At 43.7% G+C, this 22,296-nt stretch overlaps 2 protein-coding genes across 2 annotated transcripts in view; one reads left to right on the top strand and one right to left on the bottom strand.

Annotated features, from left to right (window-relative positions):
• Window positions 1-1,427: 1,427 nt before the first annotated feature.
• On the bottom strand, window positions 1,428-4,208 carry LOC128300709 (fatty acyl-CoA reductase 1-like). The gene is made up of 5 exons (XM_053036871.1): window positions 3,774-4,208; window positions 3,305-3,696; window positions 2,671-3,216; window positions 2,444-2,569; window positions 1,428-2,347 (listed from the first exon to the last, which is right to left on the bottom strand). Exons 1-5 carry the CDS (start codon window positions 3,975-3,977, stop codon window positions 2,134-2,136), a joined length of 1,482 nt encoding a protein of 493 aa, XP_052892831.1. The 5' UTR covers window positions 3,978-4,208; the 3' UTR covers window positions 1,428-2,133.
• A 7,720-nt stretch (window positions 4,209-11,928) lies between these two features.
• LOC128300708 (neuropeptide SIFamide receptor-like) overlaps window positions 11,929-22,296 on the top strand; it is a 34,962-nt gene continuing 24,594 nt past the window's right edge. The window contains exons 1-2 of the mRNA XM_053036870.1: window positions 11,929-13,068; window positions 20,096-20,290. Coding sequence (XP_052892830.1) covers window positions 12,112-13,068; window positions 20,096-20,290 — 1,152 coding nt within the window. The 5' untranslated portion in view covers window positions 11,929-12,111. The remainder of the gene's footprint in view (window positions 13,069-20,095; window positions 20,291-22,296) is intronic.

The following is a 22,296-nucleotide window of genomic DNA, read 5'->3' on the forward strand; positions in this document are numbered from 1 at the left end:
CGCTGCTTCACGCAACGCAAAAAGTAACGCTTGCTTGTGTGCGCGTGGTAAAATAAAAATGGATGTAATAAATTAACCGTAATTGATTTATGATTCCAATTCCATTCGCCAAACCTTTCGCTGGGCCGCGCGGCTTACTGCACCCGGTCACCAACCATTCGGTTTCCTCGGTGGAAATGAAGGTGAATTCGCCGGTAAACGGATGCCAAGCATGATGGGTGATAATTGTTGGGCAATCGGTTGATAGCGTTGATTGGTGTCGGAGCATTGAATCGGACCAAAGCGCGGAAAGTTATGACGTTTTGATGGCGTTGACAGTGCACACAGTGGAAAACATATGTAATGGGCGCAAACACATCAAGCGGGTTGCCTTATTGCCTTGCCCTTTTCTGTGTAGGGAGGAAATCCCTACCAGGTGTAATTGATGTGAGTGTTGTACTTGTTTTACAAATAGGGCTACAAACGTATCGTAACTTTTGAATGGATTCTTCGATAAAAAGGAAGTCCCATCCATCCCAAGAAATCTATTTGAACGCTTAAAGCGATCAGGGCTATTACACACTGTACGGTAGAAGTTCAAGCTTTTCACATTTATTGCATATGGCTAATACTATTTTAACAATATTTTTAAAAATATTTTAGAGGAGCTGTTAGAATATTACTGATTTGATTTGTATTACGGACAGTCCCAAGTACTGGACATTCTTCACGTTTTAGATGAATATTTTTAATTAATAAACCTTTAACCACGCTGCTTATTAATTTTACATGATTGGCATGACATGCTAGAATCAAATTATAAAGTTACTGGGATTTGTAAAGTTCTAATTTTACAATACAGAAATATGTTCAATCTATGCTCAATCGTCCAGATTATCAACAAGAAAACTATGATCGTTCAATCAATTTTCACTCAAAATTTCACACAGAGTTTTTTTTCTTTGTCTCAATTTGCTATTTGAAACTTGATTTATTTACTTACTTACTTAACTTATTGCAAATCCATTATCCTGGCCTATCTGACGGACGCATCAACGCCATCACTCCATCTCAATTTAGGCCTATCACGACCCGTGTGAACCACCCAAAAGTATTTTACAGCTGGGTCGTCCGGTGTCATTCTAATGACATTACCAGCCCACGTGGCTAAAAGGGTTCCGTCTGTTAATCCTTAATATGAAGCAATTTAATAATTCTTTCAATTATTTAGAGTTAGCTTCTTGTAAATTCCCAACCGTTTCTCAAATTAGAAGATTTTGCTCTGTGAAATCGGAATATGGTGAGCCAGTTCGTATAGAATTTTGTACCGTATCTCGTCGTGGGGTAGACCATCGTTTCTACCATCTCCACTAACAGCCCACCCTTACTTCGTTTAAATTGATTGTTTCATTCAAATAAAAACCAAACGTTACAAAGCAACATCGGAGTAACATTTCAATGACGGTTAGACTTTATTTCGCAGCAATCTTAACCTCTCCTAAACTGTATTTAAATTGAGTTGATCCTACGCTACACGTTTTAATCCAACGCTACCTCTCAACCAGCATGTTTGCACGAGTTGCGAGTAGCAAAAAAAGCAAAAAACAAACCACACGCATGACGACAGCATAAATGGGCTTGATAGACAGCTAAGCGGTGGCCGAAAATTAACACATTCATGGTTTACCAAAGTGCAATCCCAAACCGTACCGTGCCTGGAGGCGACCTTTCTCTAGTAGGGGGGACCCTTTCGCTACTAGCGGTTTAGCAGACCGCGTGCGGCTCAAACAGTTCGTCTGGCTCATTCGAATGAGTGGCGGCGCACTGTTTTCGTATTCATTGGCGATTTAAGTGGCAAAACGGTAGGCCAAACACACACACTGTTTTGCATATTGATTAGCTATTCTAAAACGGTTCTAAGCGCAGACTGTAACTGCGACCCAGTGGAGCGGGACTGGGACTGGGGTGGCAAACGGTAATTTGTCGCTAGAGAGAAGTAGCTCGAAAGTGTCGATGACGGTTGTGCGGAAGACGGTTGATAACGATACGATTTTAACTGATGTTCTGTGGTTCTATCAAGCGATAACTCTCAACAAAATGCGGATAACATCTTCCCTTCCCTGCAGCGTACAGATTTTACGGGGTCCCTCTACTCTACACCAGGTACCTACTGTAGATGTAGTACACAATCAGGCACACCATTGTACCTTTGAGCGCATAGTTTAACACACGCAAACGGCGGTACTTTTTCAGCGCGTCAGCAATGTTCTCGTCCGGTTCCTTCAGCAGATAGCGCCGGCCGCCCAGAATAGCGCTCGCATAGTACTCCATCATGCCGCACAGGAAAAAGTTGGTCGAAAAGTCTTTCCTGCAGTGAGCAAAACAAAAACCAAAGATTGAAGAGAAAAGCGGAAGGAACTCATCAAGGGAGTGTTTATGTGTGTGTGTGTGTGCAGTGCATTACCGATCCTCCTTCATTAGCGTGTGCTCGAGCTGCTTGAAGTTTTCGTTGGTAAACACCCATTCGTTGTTCATGAAGTACCGGAGCGAAACTTGGGCATCGAAAATCTTGCGATTCAACTTCAGCAAACTGTGCGATGCACCACAGACCACCATGGAAGAAGAAGCGAGAAGAAATTGGGTGTTAATTGATACTCAGAATGTCTTTCTGGGACGCGACCTCTGACGTACAATGGCGCTCTGCCGGCGACGCGTAGCAATGCATCGACGAATAGGGCCGGCAGCAGCTGGCAGCAGAAGAACAGGAGGTAGAAGAAGTACTTGTTGGAGGTGGTGGTACCACCGGGGGCCCACAACATGTTGCACAGCGGGGTACGATCGAACAGCACCTTGCCATCGTACAGCATCATACCGTAGTTGATCGTTTTCTCCGGTTCCGCCGCGCTGTTGTACACGGACAGCGTGCCCGGCGCATCCAGGGTGGCCCGCTTCCAGGCGGCAACGATAATGGCCTTGATGCTCACATCCACCGGGATGCAGTTGATGCGCTTCTCGAGATCGAGCAGCCCTGCCCGCACGACACCGGAAGCGCAACCGAGCAGCAACCCGATCGGACCGTTGAAGTTGTCCACCCAGCCGACGAGCGGTTCGCTTTCCGCGTTGGTGACGATCGACGGCCGGAACACGACCAGCGGCACATCGTCACGATACTCGTGGCAAATCTGTTCCGCCAGGCCCTTCGTGTAGGTGTACGTGTTCGGGGCGAATTGTGTGAGTCTGGTTGGAAGGGAAGAAAGCAATAGAACGAACGTATTTTAGTGCATTGTTGCCGTACGCTCCACAACAACACCAACCGGATACCAACTTCTCCTTCACCGTTTCCAGCATGGCCGTGTCGAACGATTCCGCCATGCGGATCGCCTCCCGCCAGTCCATCTTCGCCGGGTAGATCTTCTCCTCCACGCGCATCCGCTCCGGATTGCAGTACGTGGTGGAGATGTGCACGACGGCCCTCAGCTTGGGCAGCGTTTTCGCCCAATCCAGCACCTCCCGGGTGCTGCGGGTGTTGATCAGGATGGCATCCTTCAGCGGATCATCAAAGCGTACGCTGGCGGCCGCGTGAAACACAAACCGCACCTCCCGCATGCGCTCCATGCTTTCGGCGGCCATGCCCAGCTTCAGCTGCGTGCAGTCCCCCTCAATGGGGTGTATTTTTCGCAGCGCGTCCGGATTGCTACCCTTCAACACATCGAACAGCTGTGAACGGGTTTTTGTGAAAACGTTCGTCAACGTCGTGCTAACTCTGACGCATGCACCCACTCGGCAATACCTACCACACCGTCCGTGATCGTCTTTAGCCGCTCGTCGAGCGATTTGCCCCGTTTGGCGCGCATCAGCACAAACACACGTGCGATCTGTGGACACGATCGGAGCAACTTCTCGATGAGCACTTTACCCATAAAGCCCGAACCGCCCGTAATGAACACATCCGCCCCGGCAAACACGGCCGGTATGCTGGGACACTTTTGCTGCATCATCCCGTGATCGTGTACTACCGAGTCACCGAGTCACCCAAGTTTCCGATTACTCCGAGGGACACACAACCGTACAAACCAACACGCTGTTTCCGCCTGCGAACGATCACACCAAGCCGGCCACTAAAGCAACGGCGTTTCCGAACACCTTCCCGATCGACGAATCGGCAACAAATGGCAGTAAATCGATCGGTACCGGTTACTGTGTAGCGATACTACGGGAGCGATGGGGATGGTATATGGGAAGTCACACCGCAGCGCGTACATGTGATCGGTTTTATAACAAGCCGCATTAGCATCGTTAATGAGGCACCGCGTGGGACCCGCGATGAGTCGAGAACGGGCGTTGTTTTTCCGAGCCGTTCGTGCGGGTGAACGCGGAACTTTCATTAACAAATGACCATCAACCGTTGTGTTAATCGGTCACTACCACCACCAACCTGACGCCCGGGGTGGGGGAGTGTGTTTGGCCTGCGCAGATGGAGGCAAAAACGGCAACAAAAAAAGACGCGCCTTACCATTGCAGGGCGGACTCCCTCGCGCTTGCCAGTTCAAAGCAAGTTCAACTGGAAGCAAGCTAAACTATTGTTCCGAGAACCTCTTCTCCCCCGCGATTAACCGATGCCATTATCCGGTAAATATTTATTCGCAAGCACCGCAGGATCCGATCGCGTCTCTTCGGCGAACGATGTGGCTGCAGCTTGATGGAGCAACATCCACGAAATGAATCAATGCACTTGAACTCACACCACACCACACACGGTCTAGGGCAGGTAGGGAATTAAAATAGTAACCACAAGTAAATAAATGTATTGAATGCAAAACAACACAATACAACCACGAGGACGGAACGAACTAGGCCGATCGTGTGCCGAAACGACGCACACGAATGGGGAATGGCGACAGTGTAGGTCATGACCACGCGGTGTGAACGAGACAGTAACTTTCGGGCACCCGGAACAATAATGACCGTGGGGAGCTTTTGTTTTTTTTGTTTTCTCTGTTACGAATGCAAATCGATAACAATAAAAGCGAAGCAAATCGGGATATCTAACACTATTTTTTTCTAACATTTTTACACACACCTTCGTTGCATAGTTTTGCATACCATTATAAAAAAAACCATTGTTGTAAAAGTTTGTAATTTATGTGCACTTGAAACACGTGAAAATTCCGTGTAACGGTTGGATAAACGGTTGCATGCTTTACGAGATAAATTATTCATACCACCGGTATCATCATTCCACCCGGCAGGCTGCAATTGCGCTTCCGACGGATATGCCGTCGTCGTACGATCACGTGCATGCGGGCGATAAATAATTCTTGAATACTTGAATGCTCGCAGTATTTTATTCCACAAAAATTCCTGCTCCAGCAGCCGGTGTGCGATGGGATGGGTGAGTAATAATAATAATAATTACCTTTCCCCCGTTTGCCCCAGTGTGATGTGGCACTGCTGACCGGTTTGCCGTACCGGTACATATCGAACACGCAAGTTGTTCGCCGGTCCGGTTACGGGTGTTCGAGTATTTTGTGCAGAGTTTGGATTCTCTTTCGAATGCAGTTTTAGTATTAATGGTGCACGAGTGTGCCATATGCTGTAGTTTGGCAGGGGGAACATAAATCTAAACGGTCCAACGGGATTTACGGAACCGGTTTTGTTGTCGTGCAACCGTAAAGCGTTTGCCTTTCTGGAATGCTTTTGCTTCAATCTGAGGCCAGAATAATACTAACGTAGCGTAACGATCTACGTGATAACATTCTTTGCGTGAATTTGTTTAGTTTAAATTACTGGATTAGGGTGCATAAGATAGCAGTGATGTAATAGAAACGCTTTCTTTCTTGCAGACTAGAAGGGTACAAGCAATGACTCGAAAAAGGTTAAATTAAAGAGTCTTCAAAGCGAAAAAAAAGAGGAGGTGGGCACAGAAAGGCGATGACATCCTTTTGTTTTCTAATTAGTCCCATTCGTCCTACAGTATGCTTGTGGAATGACAATGAAGTCAAGATGTCGGCTTGGTTCAGCTATGCTCTTGTTGATTGTTGAACAAAAAAGCACACACACACACACAAACCAACACACGTTTCGATTTCATCGTCATTAGCACAAAGTCATATCGGTCAAAGTACGATTGAAGAAGAGCTGGTGAGAGTTTATGTCGCGGTCGTTGTTGGCATGACTGTAAGAGCCTTCAATTCCAGAGGAATTCTTGTGTCTCTCGTTTGTGAGTTTTAATTAGCTGCATAAAGAGTGCGCGAAAAAGGCACATTAAACTATTGTAAACTTTACTCCCTTCAATATATAAAACAAGGCATAAATACAAGGCATTGAGCAGGCGCCGAAAAACCTCGGGTTGGAGTTGGCACCAGCAGCGGCCTTGCTAACAAATGCTAATTTACGCACAACTTCTCTACTCAAAACACTATACTACTACACTACAGGGACTATATACTATAGGGTATATAGCTCCAGTACTCAAATACGCCTCTGAGACATGGACTTTGTCCAAAAATGACGGAACCCTCCTAGAAGCTTTTGAAAATAAGTTGCTAAGAAGGATTTTTGGCCCCGTATGTTGTGGAAGGACAATGGAGGAACCGCTACAATGACAACCTCTGTGAGCTGGTGGGCTAATTATGTCATGAGAATGACACCGGACAATCCAGCCCGTAAAGTCCTTTTAGGTCGTCCGCATGGAAAGAAGAGGCGTGGTAGGCCCAAATTAAGATGAAGTGCTGACATTGATGTGTATTCGGTCGGGTGAGTGTGAGCGGTTTAAAAGACTTCTATAGTAGGCTAAGACCGCGAAGTTGTAGATGTAAGTAAGTAAGTATGTGTACAATATAAACGATAATGGTGGAAGACTGCACTGAAAATAATACGCTCCAAACGCTCTACGCAGAGTAATAATAGAATACAACCTGAACACGGGCACCATTTCCTCGTTAACAATTTCAAACCGCAGCCCATTTCAAGCTGAACCATACATGCCATACAGTCATCAGGCTACTGTAATGACTGTTGCGTTCCTTACTCCCAATTTTTGTGATGTATACTTTCGGGAGATCTATCAAAAAAATGGCCCCTTAACGTGTCATTCATACGGACAACACAATACTTAGCGTGAGATGCAAACAAAACATCGCGTTATGGCAACAAGTGCTTGGGTAATTGTTATTACATTCCATCGTAATGCACCATACCCACTTTTGATGAATGTCTGCGTAGCAAAGCATATTGTTACACTGTGATCATTGCACAATACGGCATCATTATATCCTTTTTTGCGTTCTGGAAATGGTCTAGGAATAATTCCTCCGGTTTTTTGGCCAATTAGACTACAATTAGACCTATCTATCTTGTGATGTTATACTATGGACTAGCTAGTCCTTAGGTTGGACTTCATTTAGGCGGAATATTCCCGATTCGGCTGCTATGAATAATTTAACCAACACCAATAAATTAAATTTTATTACATCACTTTCACAGTTCGCGTCGTGCAAGTGTTAGACCTACGGTTTACCCAACTTATATCATCAGATTAGCATCATCCATCATTGCGGGAGTTGGATCCTTTTTCAAGATGGATTGTGTACTGAAAGCACTGATTTCTCATAATACCACTTTTTATGCCACACGTTAACCTTACCGACAAGAAAAAACCACCCCCATCCCGAATTTGGCATTCTTTTTTATTGTCCAATGACCAGAAAATCGGTGGAAATGTAAATCATTCCCGAATGTTTATAGACATATTACGGTGTGCGAAGACAGCGTCGTTACCCAGGCAACGGCAAACGTCAAGTCCTTGCAAGTACAGTGCTGGAGCTAGCGATGATCAAACATACACGTACCGCGTCTCCCTACAGAGCACCCAATCTTCTGCTGGGGAGTTATAAAATGGAACCATAAAAAGTACACCATAAAAATATAATAAATTGAAAAAATAAACGATTTTAAATTTACGACACCGTCTTTAGCTCTCTCGCTCTCTCGCTAGCACCGGTACTGGATTTATTTCTCTCATTGTGGAATGCATGGTTGATAAAGGAGTTCCAGGATACGGGAATGACCTTTGCAGTCCTTGCAAGGGGGGGGATCGAATATATAAACTGTGTCTGTGTGTGGGTGTGTGCTGCCAGGGATATGGCACATCGCATGTTGGTGGTAATCGAAAAGACAAATATCAACACCACTCAAGGAAGTAATGCCGTGGCGAATCACATGGGGCTGTCCACAAATAAAACAAAAAAAAAACCCTACAATAGCGAAGCAGAAACGAAGAAACCCGAAGGCAAAAGTGTAATTTTGGTCTTTTAATCTTATCGGCTGCAGTACTGTTCACTGTTCGAATCTAAAACAAACGGGCGACGTTTCAATGATAAAAGTACTTTAAGAATTTAAGAGTGGCAGAGTCTCCGTTTCCTGCTACGCATGCTTTACGCTGTGGTAGTTCGAAACGGTGGAGGCTTTTGCCTATCCTACATGCGCCAGATGTAGGTTGTTTGGGTGAATCAAATGGCAATCATAACGAATGACCGTGCCAGAAAACGTTATGGCTCCCATTTGTCAAACCGACAACTGAAAGTGGTTGGTTGATGGCTGTACCACCGGAGATCGGAGAGAAGAAGGATTTTTTTTTGTACAAATAAAAGCATTTGAGCTCTTGCGAAGCTTTACACCATCATATGTCAGACTTATCGTGTGTATTATGTAAATTGAAACCATTTTGAGATGATTTTTATATTATGTAAGGAAGAGTAGAAAAGTTTTTGGGTGAAAATTTCAATAATTTGATGTAAAAATGTGTGTGTCTTTTTAAGAAGAACTATATATTTACCTATTGCAACATAAATCAATAGTTATGTAATTGGTTTACAATGTTATACAATGTCCAATATTTGACAATTTCTCATATTTTACAGCATTGTCAGTTCTGAGTATAAGCTGCAACAAATTGTTTAACATCAAACTAACCATCCATTTGGTCAACGACTCCTGCTGATGCTGTGTACGGCATTGCTACGGCGTAGAAATGAATCACAGAAAGTCTCCGCAAAGCTGACTCCTACACACGAACGAAAACAGCAGAACAGGAGTAAAATTGTTTTTGCTGCAACTCGGCAAATCTTCCCCTGGGGTCAATTTGCTTTCGATGCAATGCACAGCAGACAGGAAACAATCCTACGCAAAATATTGGCCCCGTACAGTAAGCCCGGCCACACGACAGCTGAGTGCGGGTATTTACACACCCCTCGTGGGGTTTTATGCAATCTCCGCCTTGAGATGGCAACAGTGCACGATGTGGATATAAAATAATTCCATTGAAATTGTGTAATTATTTTGCTTCTCCAGATTTACCTAAGTCACATTGCCGACCAAGGTGGGGAAGCATCGCTAGGCATCATTCAGGAACTCACGTGTTTGCGGATGAAATAGACGGCTGCTCTAAAATAGCTCGCTTTACGAAAGTTTCAATGAAATGAAATTTTATTACGAAATTATAAAGCCAAACGGGTTGAGACATTTATTTTGTTTCAGTTTTTGGTTTGTTTTCCCATTATGCACTTTGTAGGTAACTTTAATAAAGGTCATTAAAATATTATAATTCCTGTAAATTGACTACAAAAACGATCTAAATTCTCTCTATTCTATGCACGAAAATGCTGTTTAAAGTGTCCGAAGCAATAAAACTTCCTATGCGTAAATTCCGCTCCGTGATAAAATTTAATTGGATGAAGCAATTCTACGGTGGACTTTCATTCAAACGGTTCTTTAACCGCACACCATGGAACCAACAATCCAATCACATTACTTTATCACGGATTAAAGGCAGACATGTGGTTACGTAGTACATCACGAAAGGATTAAAACACCCTCTGCAATCAATAAGACTTGATTCTCGAGACCCATTTGTTGTTTTACTCATTAACTGGACGGTATTACATTTCACCAGCCCTGATGGTTGATTAAGTTACACGATGCGCCGCGGTCATAGACTAATAAATTTCACGACCCCTAGTCAGAACGGGACGTAAAAGAGTGATTATGATCTGCAGCGTTACACGAGATGATCAATTTATATTCATTACTTAGCTTGTACAAAGCGCTTCCAAGTAGCGCTTAATTAAGTGCTTATTAAAAAGAGATGCAGTAAATGTATTAAAAAAAATTCCTGAAGTTAGAGTGAAAAAAACATTATTTATGGAAAATTTATGGATTTATTTTGCACTTGGTAGAGTTTGAATTTGTTCTCTAAAACGAAAATAAGGTTAAATGCTTAAATTTAATACTAAAAACGTTAAAGTAAGATTGTTTCTACGTTCAAGATGTTTTTTTAAATATAAAAAATAGCCAACACCCAACTGCATTATGCCATTTGAAGTTTCTAAATACAAATTTGTTCTTACCGGCTCCTACAGTCCATCAAATAACATTCGAATGCCAGTAAATAATATTGTTTATAACAGCTAGGGAAAACCTCATGGAATCTTGGCAATGTTCAATGCGCTCTCCATAAATGTCAATTTCACTGTAATGAAATTTGGTCCCACTCTGTGTGTGTGTGTGTGTGTGTGTCGGTCGGGGGGGAGAATTTTACTGAATAGTATCGGATGCAAGCGGGTAACCATTGACTGTGGTTGAAAATTCAATTTTCACAAACATGATAACATGTCACAAATTGAATCAAAGCCTTCAATCCTTACTCTCTGCCGAGGTTCACTGTAAATGGCACTTCAGTGGAATGTCTATTTCCCCGCTGCGCTTCCAAAACAACCGTACACAATTTTTTGGGTCACGATTCACTTACTACATCTAACCCAAATGATGCGCTCGGAGTGGAAAAAATCTTATTGAGAGTAGTACTCACTAGGGTAACGTGTATCCCCATTTTGCTGTCGATATGCTTGAATAGTATTCGGTTTACTGGGTGTACTTCAGTTCTTGAAGATGGTTTTCAAACTAATTTAGTTTAAAGTTTAATATCCATATTTGCAGTGCCAACAGTCAGAGTTGCCTTCATAAAAAGGCTTAACGTCGAAATTAAATTTAAACTCAATTATTGAACCAGTTACTGAGCTCAAATTACGGTACCGCGCTGAATCGAAACATTGAAATTAAAGCATTAGCATGCTAGCATGACTCACAAAGCAACGGGCCAATATTAGTAAAGGATTTTCGCACTATAAAACGGCTCTACCATCTTAACAGTGCGTATACCTCATTCCCAGGTGTATTCCGCAACATTTGCGTCATATTTTCGATATCCGTCCAGAAAAGGGGTTCGGTTTAAATACTGTCAATAGCAGACGGCACCAGGCAGTTATTACGGTTCCATAATTGTGCTCTCAACCCCATGTAACCGTGTCAAGTGCAGTCATTGTGCCGACTTATGACGTCTTCAATATTTCTTTAACATATAAGATTGAGTTATTCCTATGTTTGTTGTTCATTTGTATGTTATTTTTCATTCGAAATTTTACTCAAACAAATTAATGTCGTAAAACAATTGCCTCCTTAGACTGCCTTCGATAGTAAACTACACAATTACACACAAAGAGATAATTGTATCTAGTAGTCTGCTACGGAATGAGAGTGAGATGTAACCAAACGTCTCATTAATCATGTCATTAGCATCCCATCCTCACAGCAGTAGTTTACCATTTGAAAACATATCCGTTAAGACAGATGCAGACAAAAAGTCTCCAAAGACAAATTCCTTTTTCCTACGCACATGAATCATCTTGAAAAATGTGTGTGTGATTCTTTTACGTAAAATCATTCCGGTCCATCTCACACCACATACCAATAACAATCGTGTTGTGTGTTTTTGTCTTCCTTCCCTTTTCTTTCCACTAGGCCTATCGCAAAGCGTACATTCCTTGAATCTGATTGAGCTGCAGGACATTCCCCCAACGGCTAGTCGAAACATACAGCCATCGGAAGCTTACCGGGACGAATCCAGCTGGACGCGATTTTATCGTCGAATGAACTGTCCGGACGGGACACACGGTTCGCAAAGGCAGTGGAGCGGTAGAGCCGCCTTCGTTACGGTAGATTCACTACATTTCATTGTTAAAGCAGCACACCAGTCATCCCCACATATCGCAAACCAGTCTGTGATACCGTACGACAATGGGCACGTATAGGCGTAGTGGGTGGCATAAAAGTTGGCACCACCGTTCGACCATGTACTGGGCCGCCTCATGGACATTCTGGGCCCAGTTGATGCTGATTCACGTGAGCTACATATCGATCGGTGCGGTACGGAACGGGGACTGGGCAGTGATGAGCAGCAATGAGTGGCGTCCGCCGGAACCGAACCCATGGTCACCGGCAGCCGGAACCGCTGACAGTCCCGTGACATTGTTGACAAGTTCGCTAGATCAGGCCGCCCGGGGCGGTAGCTCATCCGCCCCGCTAAGGTTAGACCGTTCGCGGGTCGACATGGGCACGAGCGTGACCAACCTCTACCAGTCCCAGCTGGCTGCTCCGGAGTTGACACCCACCACAGTGGAAAAACATTTCCTGTTCCGGCGTGATTTGAGCCAAGCGCCAAGTACGTCACTACATCATACATTACGGTCGGCAAGAGCGTGGGCAGACAATGGTGCCGGCACCATTTGCCAAGATCCTGGCCCGATGGACGGAAATTGCACCACAAACCGGGAGCGGTCAGCAACGCTAATGACCGGGGCAAGCAATACCACCACCGCCGCCAGCACCGGCGAAGAACTGCTGGTACCGTTTCCACCGTACCATAACGTCACCATGAACGAGTCCGCGTTCGGGCTGGGGAAGGACCTGGAATTAGCCACACTCCAGTCACCGCTCGAGGGTAATCATACCGCCCACAATAACGCGGCCGTGAATCTAAACGACCACAACGACGCCCTGTGCGACGACGATTCCGATCAGATGGAGTACAACGAAAACTGCTTCATCGATCACAACGTTACATGCGTCGGGGATCCGGACTTTTGCAATCTCACATACAGCGAGTACCGACAGCTGCTGATGGATTACATCTACCCTTCGACGGGCGAATGGATTCTCATCGCCTCGCACACCGTTGTCTTTCTCATGGGCTTGGTGAGTACCATACCGCTACCGTAATATTTACCCAACTTATCGACCTGCCTGCCATCCTGCACGGTCGCGTACATTATGCACGAGACATGCAGCAAATAGAGTGACAAATAGTTGTAGATTGCACACTGCCATTGGTAATGGGCTGGGCTGTCATTATTAATGGATTGGTGGAACAATAAATCGAGTTGGTAGGAAAAACCGGTGTCAATCGCACAAACTTTGGCCTACCGTTTGCCTTAATCCGATGAGGGACAGTAAGCTGAAGTTGATCATCATTTAATAAACCCTTGTCAACATACTCCATACCTCAATTCTGGTGTTTTCTGTTGCTGTTCCCCCATTTGGTTTCAGAAAAAAACGAAATTATTTAATGCCAGAACATGTATGCATTATTTCGAAGAAGTGTGGCTTAATGTACTGTACTTGTAAAAACGATTTAACTCCCTTATCAGTGTCTAAATACGAATTTGTTTTGATGGAAGAAGTCATATTAGCAACTCTAGGCGAAAAATAATTTAAAAGTGCACCTTCAGAGACCTTCCCCCCCTTAGAGACCTTAGTGATGTTGTGCATTTGATGGAATAGGTCCTGAGGTTGTTTATTATGAGCTCCTATAATACAGGATTTCTCAGATGATAGAACAACGCAAGTGCCTATCACACCAAGCGCAGCACATGACATTTCAACGGCTTTACTAGACATTACAACCCCAGTAGGCATCACGCCACTTACCACTAAATTCAAACGACGGTATCAGCCAAGTACGATCCGAGGAGTATAAACGCATTCTGAGAAGGATTATGATAATCAAACGATGTTTCTTTTAACCCCAAGCAATATTTACTGCATTTATCGAATTAAATATGCTTTATTTTATGAAAAATACAGTAAATGTTACAAACAATCAACGTCTGGCTGTGCATGTCCATCCTAGAACACGTTTATACTGCTCGGTTCGTACTTAACTTTTACCGTCGTAGTGGTGTCTAGCCAAGGCTGTTGAAATGTCATTTGCTGCGCTTGTAGTGATAGGCGTTTGCTTTATTCTATCATCTCAAAAAGACGCCATCAAACCCTGTAAGACGCCGTTTCATAGTACACTGCTTGGCACGGGATATTTTTGAGGGCATCAGTCCGGATGAAGCTAATAGGACACATTCTTGGAACTTCAAGCTCCCGAACGTCATCACTAAACATGGCATCATCGATCCACAATCTATTTAGCATCACGGAAGTCAAGGAACTTGTCTTGAAAATTGTCTAAAAGATGATCTATAGTGAATGCAAACGATGGATATGATTTTAAGCTTCCTGGTCGTCTTCACCTTGTCTGGCAAAAAGCTCCAAGAATTCTACAAAACTTTGCTGCTCATTTAATACTTTGTTACTCAATATTGCGACGAGCACAAAAAGGATATTCCAACATATAACTTTTTGACGCTTACAATAAATTTGTTCTCAAATATCGAACAAATCCTGAAGACTTCCTACAACTAGCGCATGAATCCGAACAGAAAATCTTGTCGTAACAAAAAGACAAAAAGCACTCGCCGGGAAGCCGGGAATGTACGTGGAATAATTAACCCGAACCAATTAGGCAAAGGACCAGGCCCCAATCTACTCGTAACGAAAACTTCCTCGTAGTTTTAGTTAGCTAAACTATTCACAGTACACTCCGGGTCTCAGGCCCAAGGTCTAATACAAAAAACCCCGTCTAGAGGTCGCTAGCAAAAACCATAATCTCCGTTCGGTGCGTACGGTTCAAGTGTGCTGAGTAATGCAAAAAACAGCTTCACAATTGAATTATAGATAGCTCACCTTTTTCTTTTACCCCTCGGTGAAGTACATGCTTTCCCCGAAATGAACCTTCCAAGGGTGGGAATGGCTCTCGGATGTTAGGGCGTTTTGTCGGTGTTCAACAGATATACTTTTCTTTTCTTTTTTTTTTTTGGAGGGGTAATTCCAGTTTTACGTTTCTAAACGATGCGAAAGATCGTTTGAAGGTAAGCAGATTCTCTCCGTTGCTCATCATCAACAACATTGCACACTTTTTCTGCCTTGCCCTGTATATTGTGTGGCACCACACAGTATCCGTGCTGGCGCAAGCACAAAGGAAAACTTTTCTATCCAGTGATGTGTATTTTATGTTTTGTTTTCCACTTCTCGGGTAAGTTTTTCCTCGCAAAGCCCTCAACAATTCCCTCCCGGTGAGGATTAGTGATGCCTCATTCGGCAAGCTGTACGTTATTCGCTCAACTAGCGGCTCCGATATATCTCTATTATTGCTTCCTTCAAATCACAGCAACCGGATCGATTCGATTAATGCACGTGAGGAGTGTGCCGTGCCGATAATTGAGTTCTGTAAGTACTGCTGGTTTGCTGCACCCAGCAAAGCAAAGGAAAATAAAAAGCGAATTGATTTTAAAATTATATTTTGCTTTCATTATCCACCAAACCCATGGATGATTGCATCATTTCTTCATTAAAACTTGGCACTAATCTCTAATAACTTTCGCTCGGAAGGCAAAACCCTGCGGCAGGGTTTCCCCAGGGAAACAAACTATTCATCAGTGCTGCAGATACTTCAACAAGGATATCCGGTTTTTATCCGCTAGAACCGTGCAAAGACCATGCCGACACCGTTGCAAGATTGTTAAAAGTTTCTTTATAAAATAAAGTTAACTCACCACAGCTAACATTTCTCCGTAATTCTTCTACCGCCATTAATGGCAGTCCCAACGGCTATATGGAGTTATATTTCGTTAATGTTTTTCCTGCAATAGCTAAAGGGTTTCCGATTTGCTGATTTTGACACTTTGTAACGCCTTGCCCGAGGCGCAGTGTCTCATCTACCGTCATCTAAACAATTTTCAGGTCACACATTCCAACATCCGTATTGATAGATGGGCTTCCATGTAGGGTTCTTGTGTGGCGCTGTACTCCGTCCCTTCCGTTTGTTTCTTTTGTGTCCGTAAAATGTCAACTCCAATTGGGAGGTCGGTGTATATACTTTTTGTTGTTTTCCTTCCATACTCGTTACCCTTAAGATCTAAGCGATGGCAATTTATCTTCAGTCACTAAACACCACCAGCCTGTTCAGAGAAGAGAGAAGAGAAACGGAAAAATCACCCTGCGGACATATATATGTGGGCCATTTCATGACATCTGGCTAGGTCATAACTTTATCCGAAAGTGCTTTTAAATCAACACCAGCCAGTTCCTTCTTTTTGTGGTTCAAGTGGCAGATTAAAGCCACACCCAGAAGTGTCGCAGATTTTATTTTGCATTATGCTCCCATTCTGCTTTGCCGTGAAGTTGGAGACCTCTTCTAGGTAGATTATGACAGCTTTATTTTTTTGTTTCCAAATTTTACAATCAAAATTCTTTGAAGCTTTTTGACACCACACCGGAACCGTCTCTCGCCGGACAAGACGCGAGCGATCGAGCAGGTAGAAGAGATGATTTATCGTTCCGAGAGTTGCTCCGGGTTCGTGTCCGTGTCAGCCCCCCTTCTGCTTTTCTTCACCCCAATCCCGATCAAAAGGGAAATCAGCCCCAAACCGCATCATCCCTTCCGTTGATCGATCCGAAAACACCACACACCCCTGTTGTCATCCGTGAAAGGATGTGGAAAACAAGCGCACAGCCTTGAGTGAAATGAAATTCCTCGCATACTTTCACCGCTGCGAAACATGAGTGATTGGTTACAGTTTTGAAATAGTTTCCTTCACACCACGCTTCGTGCTTCGTGTGCGATGAATCTGCCGGATAATCCGGACGGAGGAAATCCGATCGGCACCATCACCACCATCACGGTTGATCGAGTTTGCTGGTCGGAAATTCAAACCGATTGAAGCAGGCGTCTCACCCCGCGAACGCTTCGCCGACTGAGATGGGATGTAAATTGAAAGTTTCATTATCGAAGTAAGATTCCAATGTGCCGGAGCTCACCGCAAAAGCCACCAAAATGGGGGCGAATGGTTTCGACAGCCTGCCGGTACCGATAAGCACGCGATGCAATGCAGGAATGTGGATCCACCACCCGAAAAAGGCATTTCGTAACAAGACGCACAGCAACGGCAAAACAGAGCGTACAAATTAGTGCTTCTCTTCAGTTGACTCTTTCACCATCGGTAATTAAATTACAATGATTTAAAGCAAATTGCCCTCGCGCAGCATAAAAGAAAACGCACCCGAATCGATTTATTAGCCAGCTCGTCCTGAAGATCCGCTTGGTGGCTTTCTTTGCCACGACTGTCACAGCCGGGGTTCGTTTACATCCGATAATTACGATTTCACTTCAATCTTCGCGAGAGTATCAATCATCCAGCGGCTCATCAGATGATAGTGTTTGACCCGGCCGTCAGCTATTTTTACTCTTTTTTCCCCCCTGTTACACTCGATCCGGGAAGGTTTTTTTTTTTTGCTTTTTGCGCGACGTATTGGCGACATGTGGAACATAATACACAGGCCCAGCATCGGAGGACCAAACACTCCAAGTACCATCTGTTTACAGAGCAACCGAAAATGTGACGTTAGCGTGTGGACATTTCTCCATGTAGCGCGTTCATGTACCGCCCGCAGTGTCTTTCATCTTCGACAGCCAAAGCCGATCATGGTCGGCCATGGACCCAGCCAGAACCACGAGCAGTAAACACGCGGAAATGGTCGGTTTGGGATACGGCGTAGACAAAACACCGACTGTCCAGTGTCACGAATGCGAGAATGTGCGCTGCCAAGGCAAAGCATTACGGGCCACAGAATGGGGACGATGTTTGGGTTAGGAGTGTAAAGCATAAACACCGCCACAGTCTCGACTTAAATGGATTTCCCGTAATCCAAACAATACACCCAATCTTTCCACCTTTCATTTTCGAAGGCACGGTCGGCAGTATCTTACGCATCGTTTCAAACGCTCTCTTCATATCATCGAATTACACGCAGCAGTTTTGCGCCAAAAATATATTTACAAAACTTCAAGCTGTAATGAGCGAAACCGAGTTAAAAATTGTCCCCATAAAACTCTGCCCCCAACTCCTTCCGGGAGTCAATTAAACTAAACACATGGCACACATGGAAGTGACTTCATTTTCGGCAGTCGGCTGTGTCGAATGAGTTGCATGTTCATGCAATTAAGTGAGCAGCGTATTCATCAGTAACGTAAAGCACGTACGTAAAGTCTCCCACGGAACAAGGGTCTTAACCGACAGACGAGCAAACATTATAACAAGCTTAAATGATAATTGCATTGTGACAGCTTGCCTTCCGGGATGTCGGGGTGAGAGTGGGTTTTAGTTGCCGTTCTTCAGGGGCGCTTCTCTGCCCGACGTTCGGGGGTGGGTTTTAACTCACTTTTAACCCACTACTACGACGTTTGGCGATGAACGATGCAGAGCAGCAGCAGCAGCTCCCTTTCGTTCCTCTCATTAACGTTGGAGATGCCTCGGCAAAGCAAACAGCCGCTGTCGAAAACGGCATTCGGAAATCATCCACTGACTGGGTTGGGCTTGTTCGGTAGGCATAAATTACGACCAGGAATTAGCATGTTGCATATGCCCGTTTAACTTCATTTGCATAACACGTTCTATTTTCTCGAAAAAGAGTAACAAGATGGTGCCCCTGTCCCTCGAATCGCACTTCAACACCTTAGCTTCTTGTTTCATAAGAGAACGCAACGTTCTTCACACCAACCGGCTGGAACCGACCGGTGCGTAAGTTTAAGCCCCTAAATTTAGATCGATTCGATTGCTCATTAACAGCTTACGTTTGGGAACCGTTTTATTTATACCCATCATACATCTCGCCCACACCCAGTCTCCCACTTTCTCTCCTTCCCCCCAGCTAATTTAGTGGCCAGCAAAATCCATTTGCTCCCGCCCGTACTCGTATTTGTTTTCACTCACTACTCAACCCCCGCAATGGCAAACAACAAATGCGATATCTTTCCATCAACTGGTTGCGGTTGCGGAGAGGCATAACGACGATAGACGATGCCTGTGGGGGGGGGCATCGACAAAAGATCATGCCATTCACATTAAGGTCACGGGAAAACGGTGAAAGTCGAACTTCATCCGTACCGGGCGAGGGAAAGGGAATCTATCCGGTTGGGCAGACAGTGGATAAGATTCCGCTTGCCGATTGTGCTGTTTGTTGTGTCACGTTGCGAGTCGTTAATCATGGCTCGCAGACGCACCAGACCAAAGGCAAGGGCTTCCGGCAGTACTATAATAAGACATACATATGCTAAATACGTACGCATTTTGCCGACATTTTCGCATCGCCCGGACGGGCCATGTGAAGGTTGCAAAGTATAGATTGGGGCGGGAGAGGTTTTTCCGGGGTCTCTCCTTCTTATTGCTGACATTCCTGCAACATTGAGCGAAATTGATTAAATTATTTGCGTTTTGCACCATGTTTCCCCGTACAGTTTTTCTTTCTTTCTTTCACACCCTCCCCATATTAAAATCACACTGAAACGAGCGTCTTCAGTGCTCGTACGGGGTGTGTGTGTGATGCCTCAAGATCAGCACGTAACACATCAACAGCCGAAAGAAAAAACAAACAAACAAACAAACATTTTCACATTTGATTATCGCATCGAAAAGTGATGTTTTTTTGGCTCAACAAACACAGCATAGTACACCAGGACAAGAAGGCAAAAAGAAACAAAAAACCATTCTTAATGCTTAACAAATTTCAATTGGAACGGACGATACAATGCCAATGTGTATTGCCCGTCTGTTGTGCTTGGAACTCGCTCGGGACGGACCAGAGTAGCTGCAACTTTTCGAATAAGTTTCTGCTTTTTCTCGTACCGGTAACGTAGCCAAAAAAACAAACACCCAACCCCATCGTTACGCTGCCAAGCTTTCCAATGCCAGTGCGCTTCAATAGAACTTTGCGCTTGCAGCAAGTGCAGCACTTGCAGCCAAAGTGCAGCAAAGTCGGTTCTGCCCAAACCGACACACCGGCACCGTCAATTTCTGTGTGTCATGCTTTACCATTTCCTTCTCATTCTTTCGGGCAGGTCGGCAATGCGCTGGTATGCATCGCGGTTTACACCAACCATACGATGCGCACCGTGACAAACATCTTCATCGTCAACCTGGCCGTGGCCGACTTCTTCGTCATACTGTTCTGTCTGCCGCCGACCGTCGTGTGGGATGTGACGGAAACGTGGTTCATGGGGAAGGCCATGTGCAAGGTGGTAATCTACTTTCAGGTGAGTTTATCATATTGACACAACGAATCCTAACGCCAGCATACAACATCCACCGGGTCACGTATTTCCGGCCATGGTGAGAGTGACTATCTTTTTTTTGTTTTTGTTCAAACATTCACATTTTTGCCAAAACAAAATCAGTGCCACCGTCATGAAAAATACATCCGTTATTAAGCTGGTGGTGGTGCGTCGAATTTTGAATAATTCATTTTTGATTTTCTAACACATTTTATTTTTGATTTAATATCTCATGAATATGTTTGAAATGTTTTGTTTTCCCCCCCTGTTTCCATTTTGTTTACACAACGCAGCAGTGTTTGAATGAGTTTGATTTATAATGAAGATTATATTATTGAATTTTTACTATTGAAATGAAGTACTGTTGATCGTACAGGATTTTACTAATTCCATCCTGCGCTATAATGGAGACGCCCAGTATTTTGTAACTTTTACGCTTACGCTTTACGTCCAACAAACTGGAGAGTGATCTCAATGCGAAAAGTCTTCAAAGGAAGTGAATAATGCAGCTCGATGGAAACGAAACTCTGAATGACCATTATTCATACATTATTTCCGCTATATAATGCTAAATTAAACCTTTTAATTATACATGCATTATTAGAACAAGGCTGTTGACGACAGTGTAGGTGATAATTCAACAGATAAATTGTTTATATCTTTAAACATCTAATTTTTCTCGCTCCGTAACCATAGTTTTCATAATTTGAAATGTTTTGGAAAAAAACTCTGTATTATTAACAAGCGTATCTGAAACACCAGGCGCCTCCATGGATGAATGCTTATCCTATATGGCGCACATATGGCATTCCATTCAAAAGTTGTGCTGCGAACCATACGCGCAATTCATCCTTCTCATATGTCCTCAAGCAAAAACCGGGTGGTAGAAACAAAAGACGACTTAGCCACAGTTCTCCTGCATTCGTCTGCTGTTTCTGGTGTGTATCAAAACGCTCAATTTCTACATTTTGTTTTTTCCATTCAGGACAAGGGGGGTAAACAGGGAATGAAAACGTTTCTATGGGCTATGGCTAAAATACACTTTTGTTTTCTCGAGAAGGCATAAAAACATATTACTAGAAATGAATCTTGGTTCTTTGAAATATATTAAAGGTTGCTAGAAACCAATTCAATGGACCAAATTGGGTTAAAACCGTGTTTATAAAATTTCTAAAGGGATGTCAAGGAACTTTCAGTCGACGTTTGCAGTTTTCAAATGTGAGTATAAGATCCGAGAGGTTGTTGTCCTACCTTACAAATCTAAATGTGTTATTTCTTAATCTTTTGACAGAGCACTACCAAGGAAGAACTCATAAAGAAACCTTAAAATATTAATAAAAGCCCTATAAAGTCTTTATTTAATGTAATAGTTCAGTTTTAATAATTTTTAGAGTCTTTTATTTTGTCAAAACAATTCAAAACTTAGACTTAAAAGGCTAAACTAATATGAAATGTCTTTCTCATGTCCATGAAAATAATATTAATTTTTATTTATTTGATAGTTTGTTAAATCAATAATGCAATAATCAAAATGTTATTGCACTTGGAATACTTCTTTGTGAAAAAATTACATATTAATCAAGGATTTTCGAAATCTTACAACATTAAGGACAGGATTTTTAACCCAATTAAAACAATATTTGTGTGAGATCTCATTGCCAATCGTAATTCATGTATACAAAGCAATCAGAACATATTAATACCCCCAAACAAAAAAAGAACTTTACCAATATTTGGCCCAATCTGTCCATTGTGTCGAATGCACCGATGCGGCAGTTTGTTTGCTATCCAAGTCACGAGTTCCCAGTGAAAATGCTTCCCAAACGATACACTGTTTCAAAGCTAGTTTTGTTGACATGTGCTCTGTTTGCACGTGTGCTTTCCCGTGGCTGTAAAAAAGACACATGGACTCAAGCATGCAATTCTTTCTCCATCAGTTGCCTCACAACACCTTTTGGCCGTCGAATTTGTATCCCCGTGTCGATGAC

The sequence above is a fragment of the Anopheles moucheti genome, chromosome 3 (assembly GCF_943734755.1).
Source record: "Anopheles moucheti chromosome 3, idAnoMoucSN_F20_07, whole genome shotgun sequence".
NCBI lineage: Eukaryota > Metazoa > Arthropoda > Insecta > Diptera > Culicidae > Anopheles > Anopheles moucheti.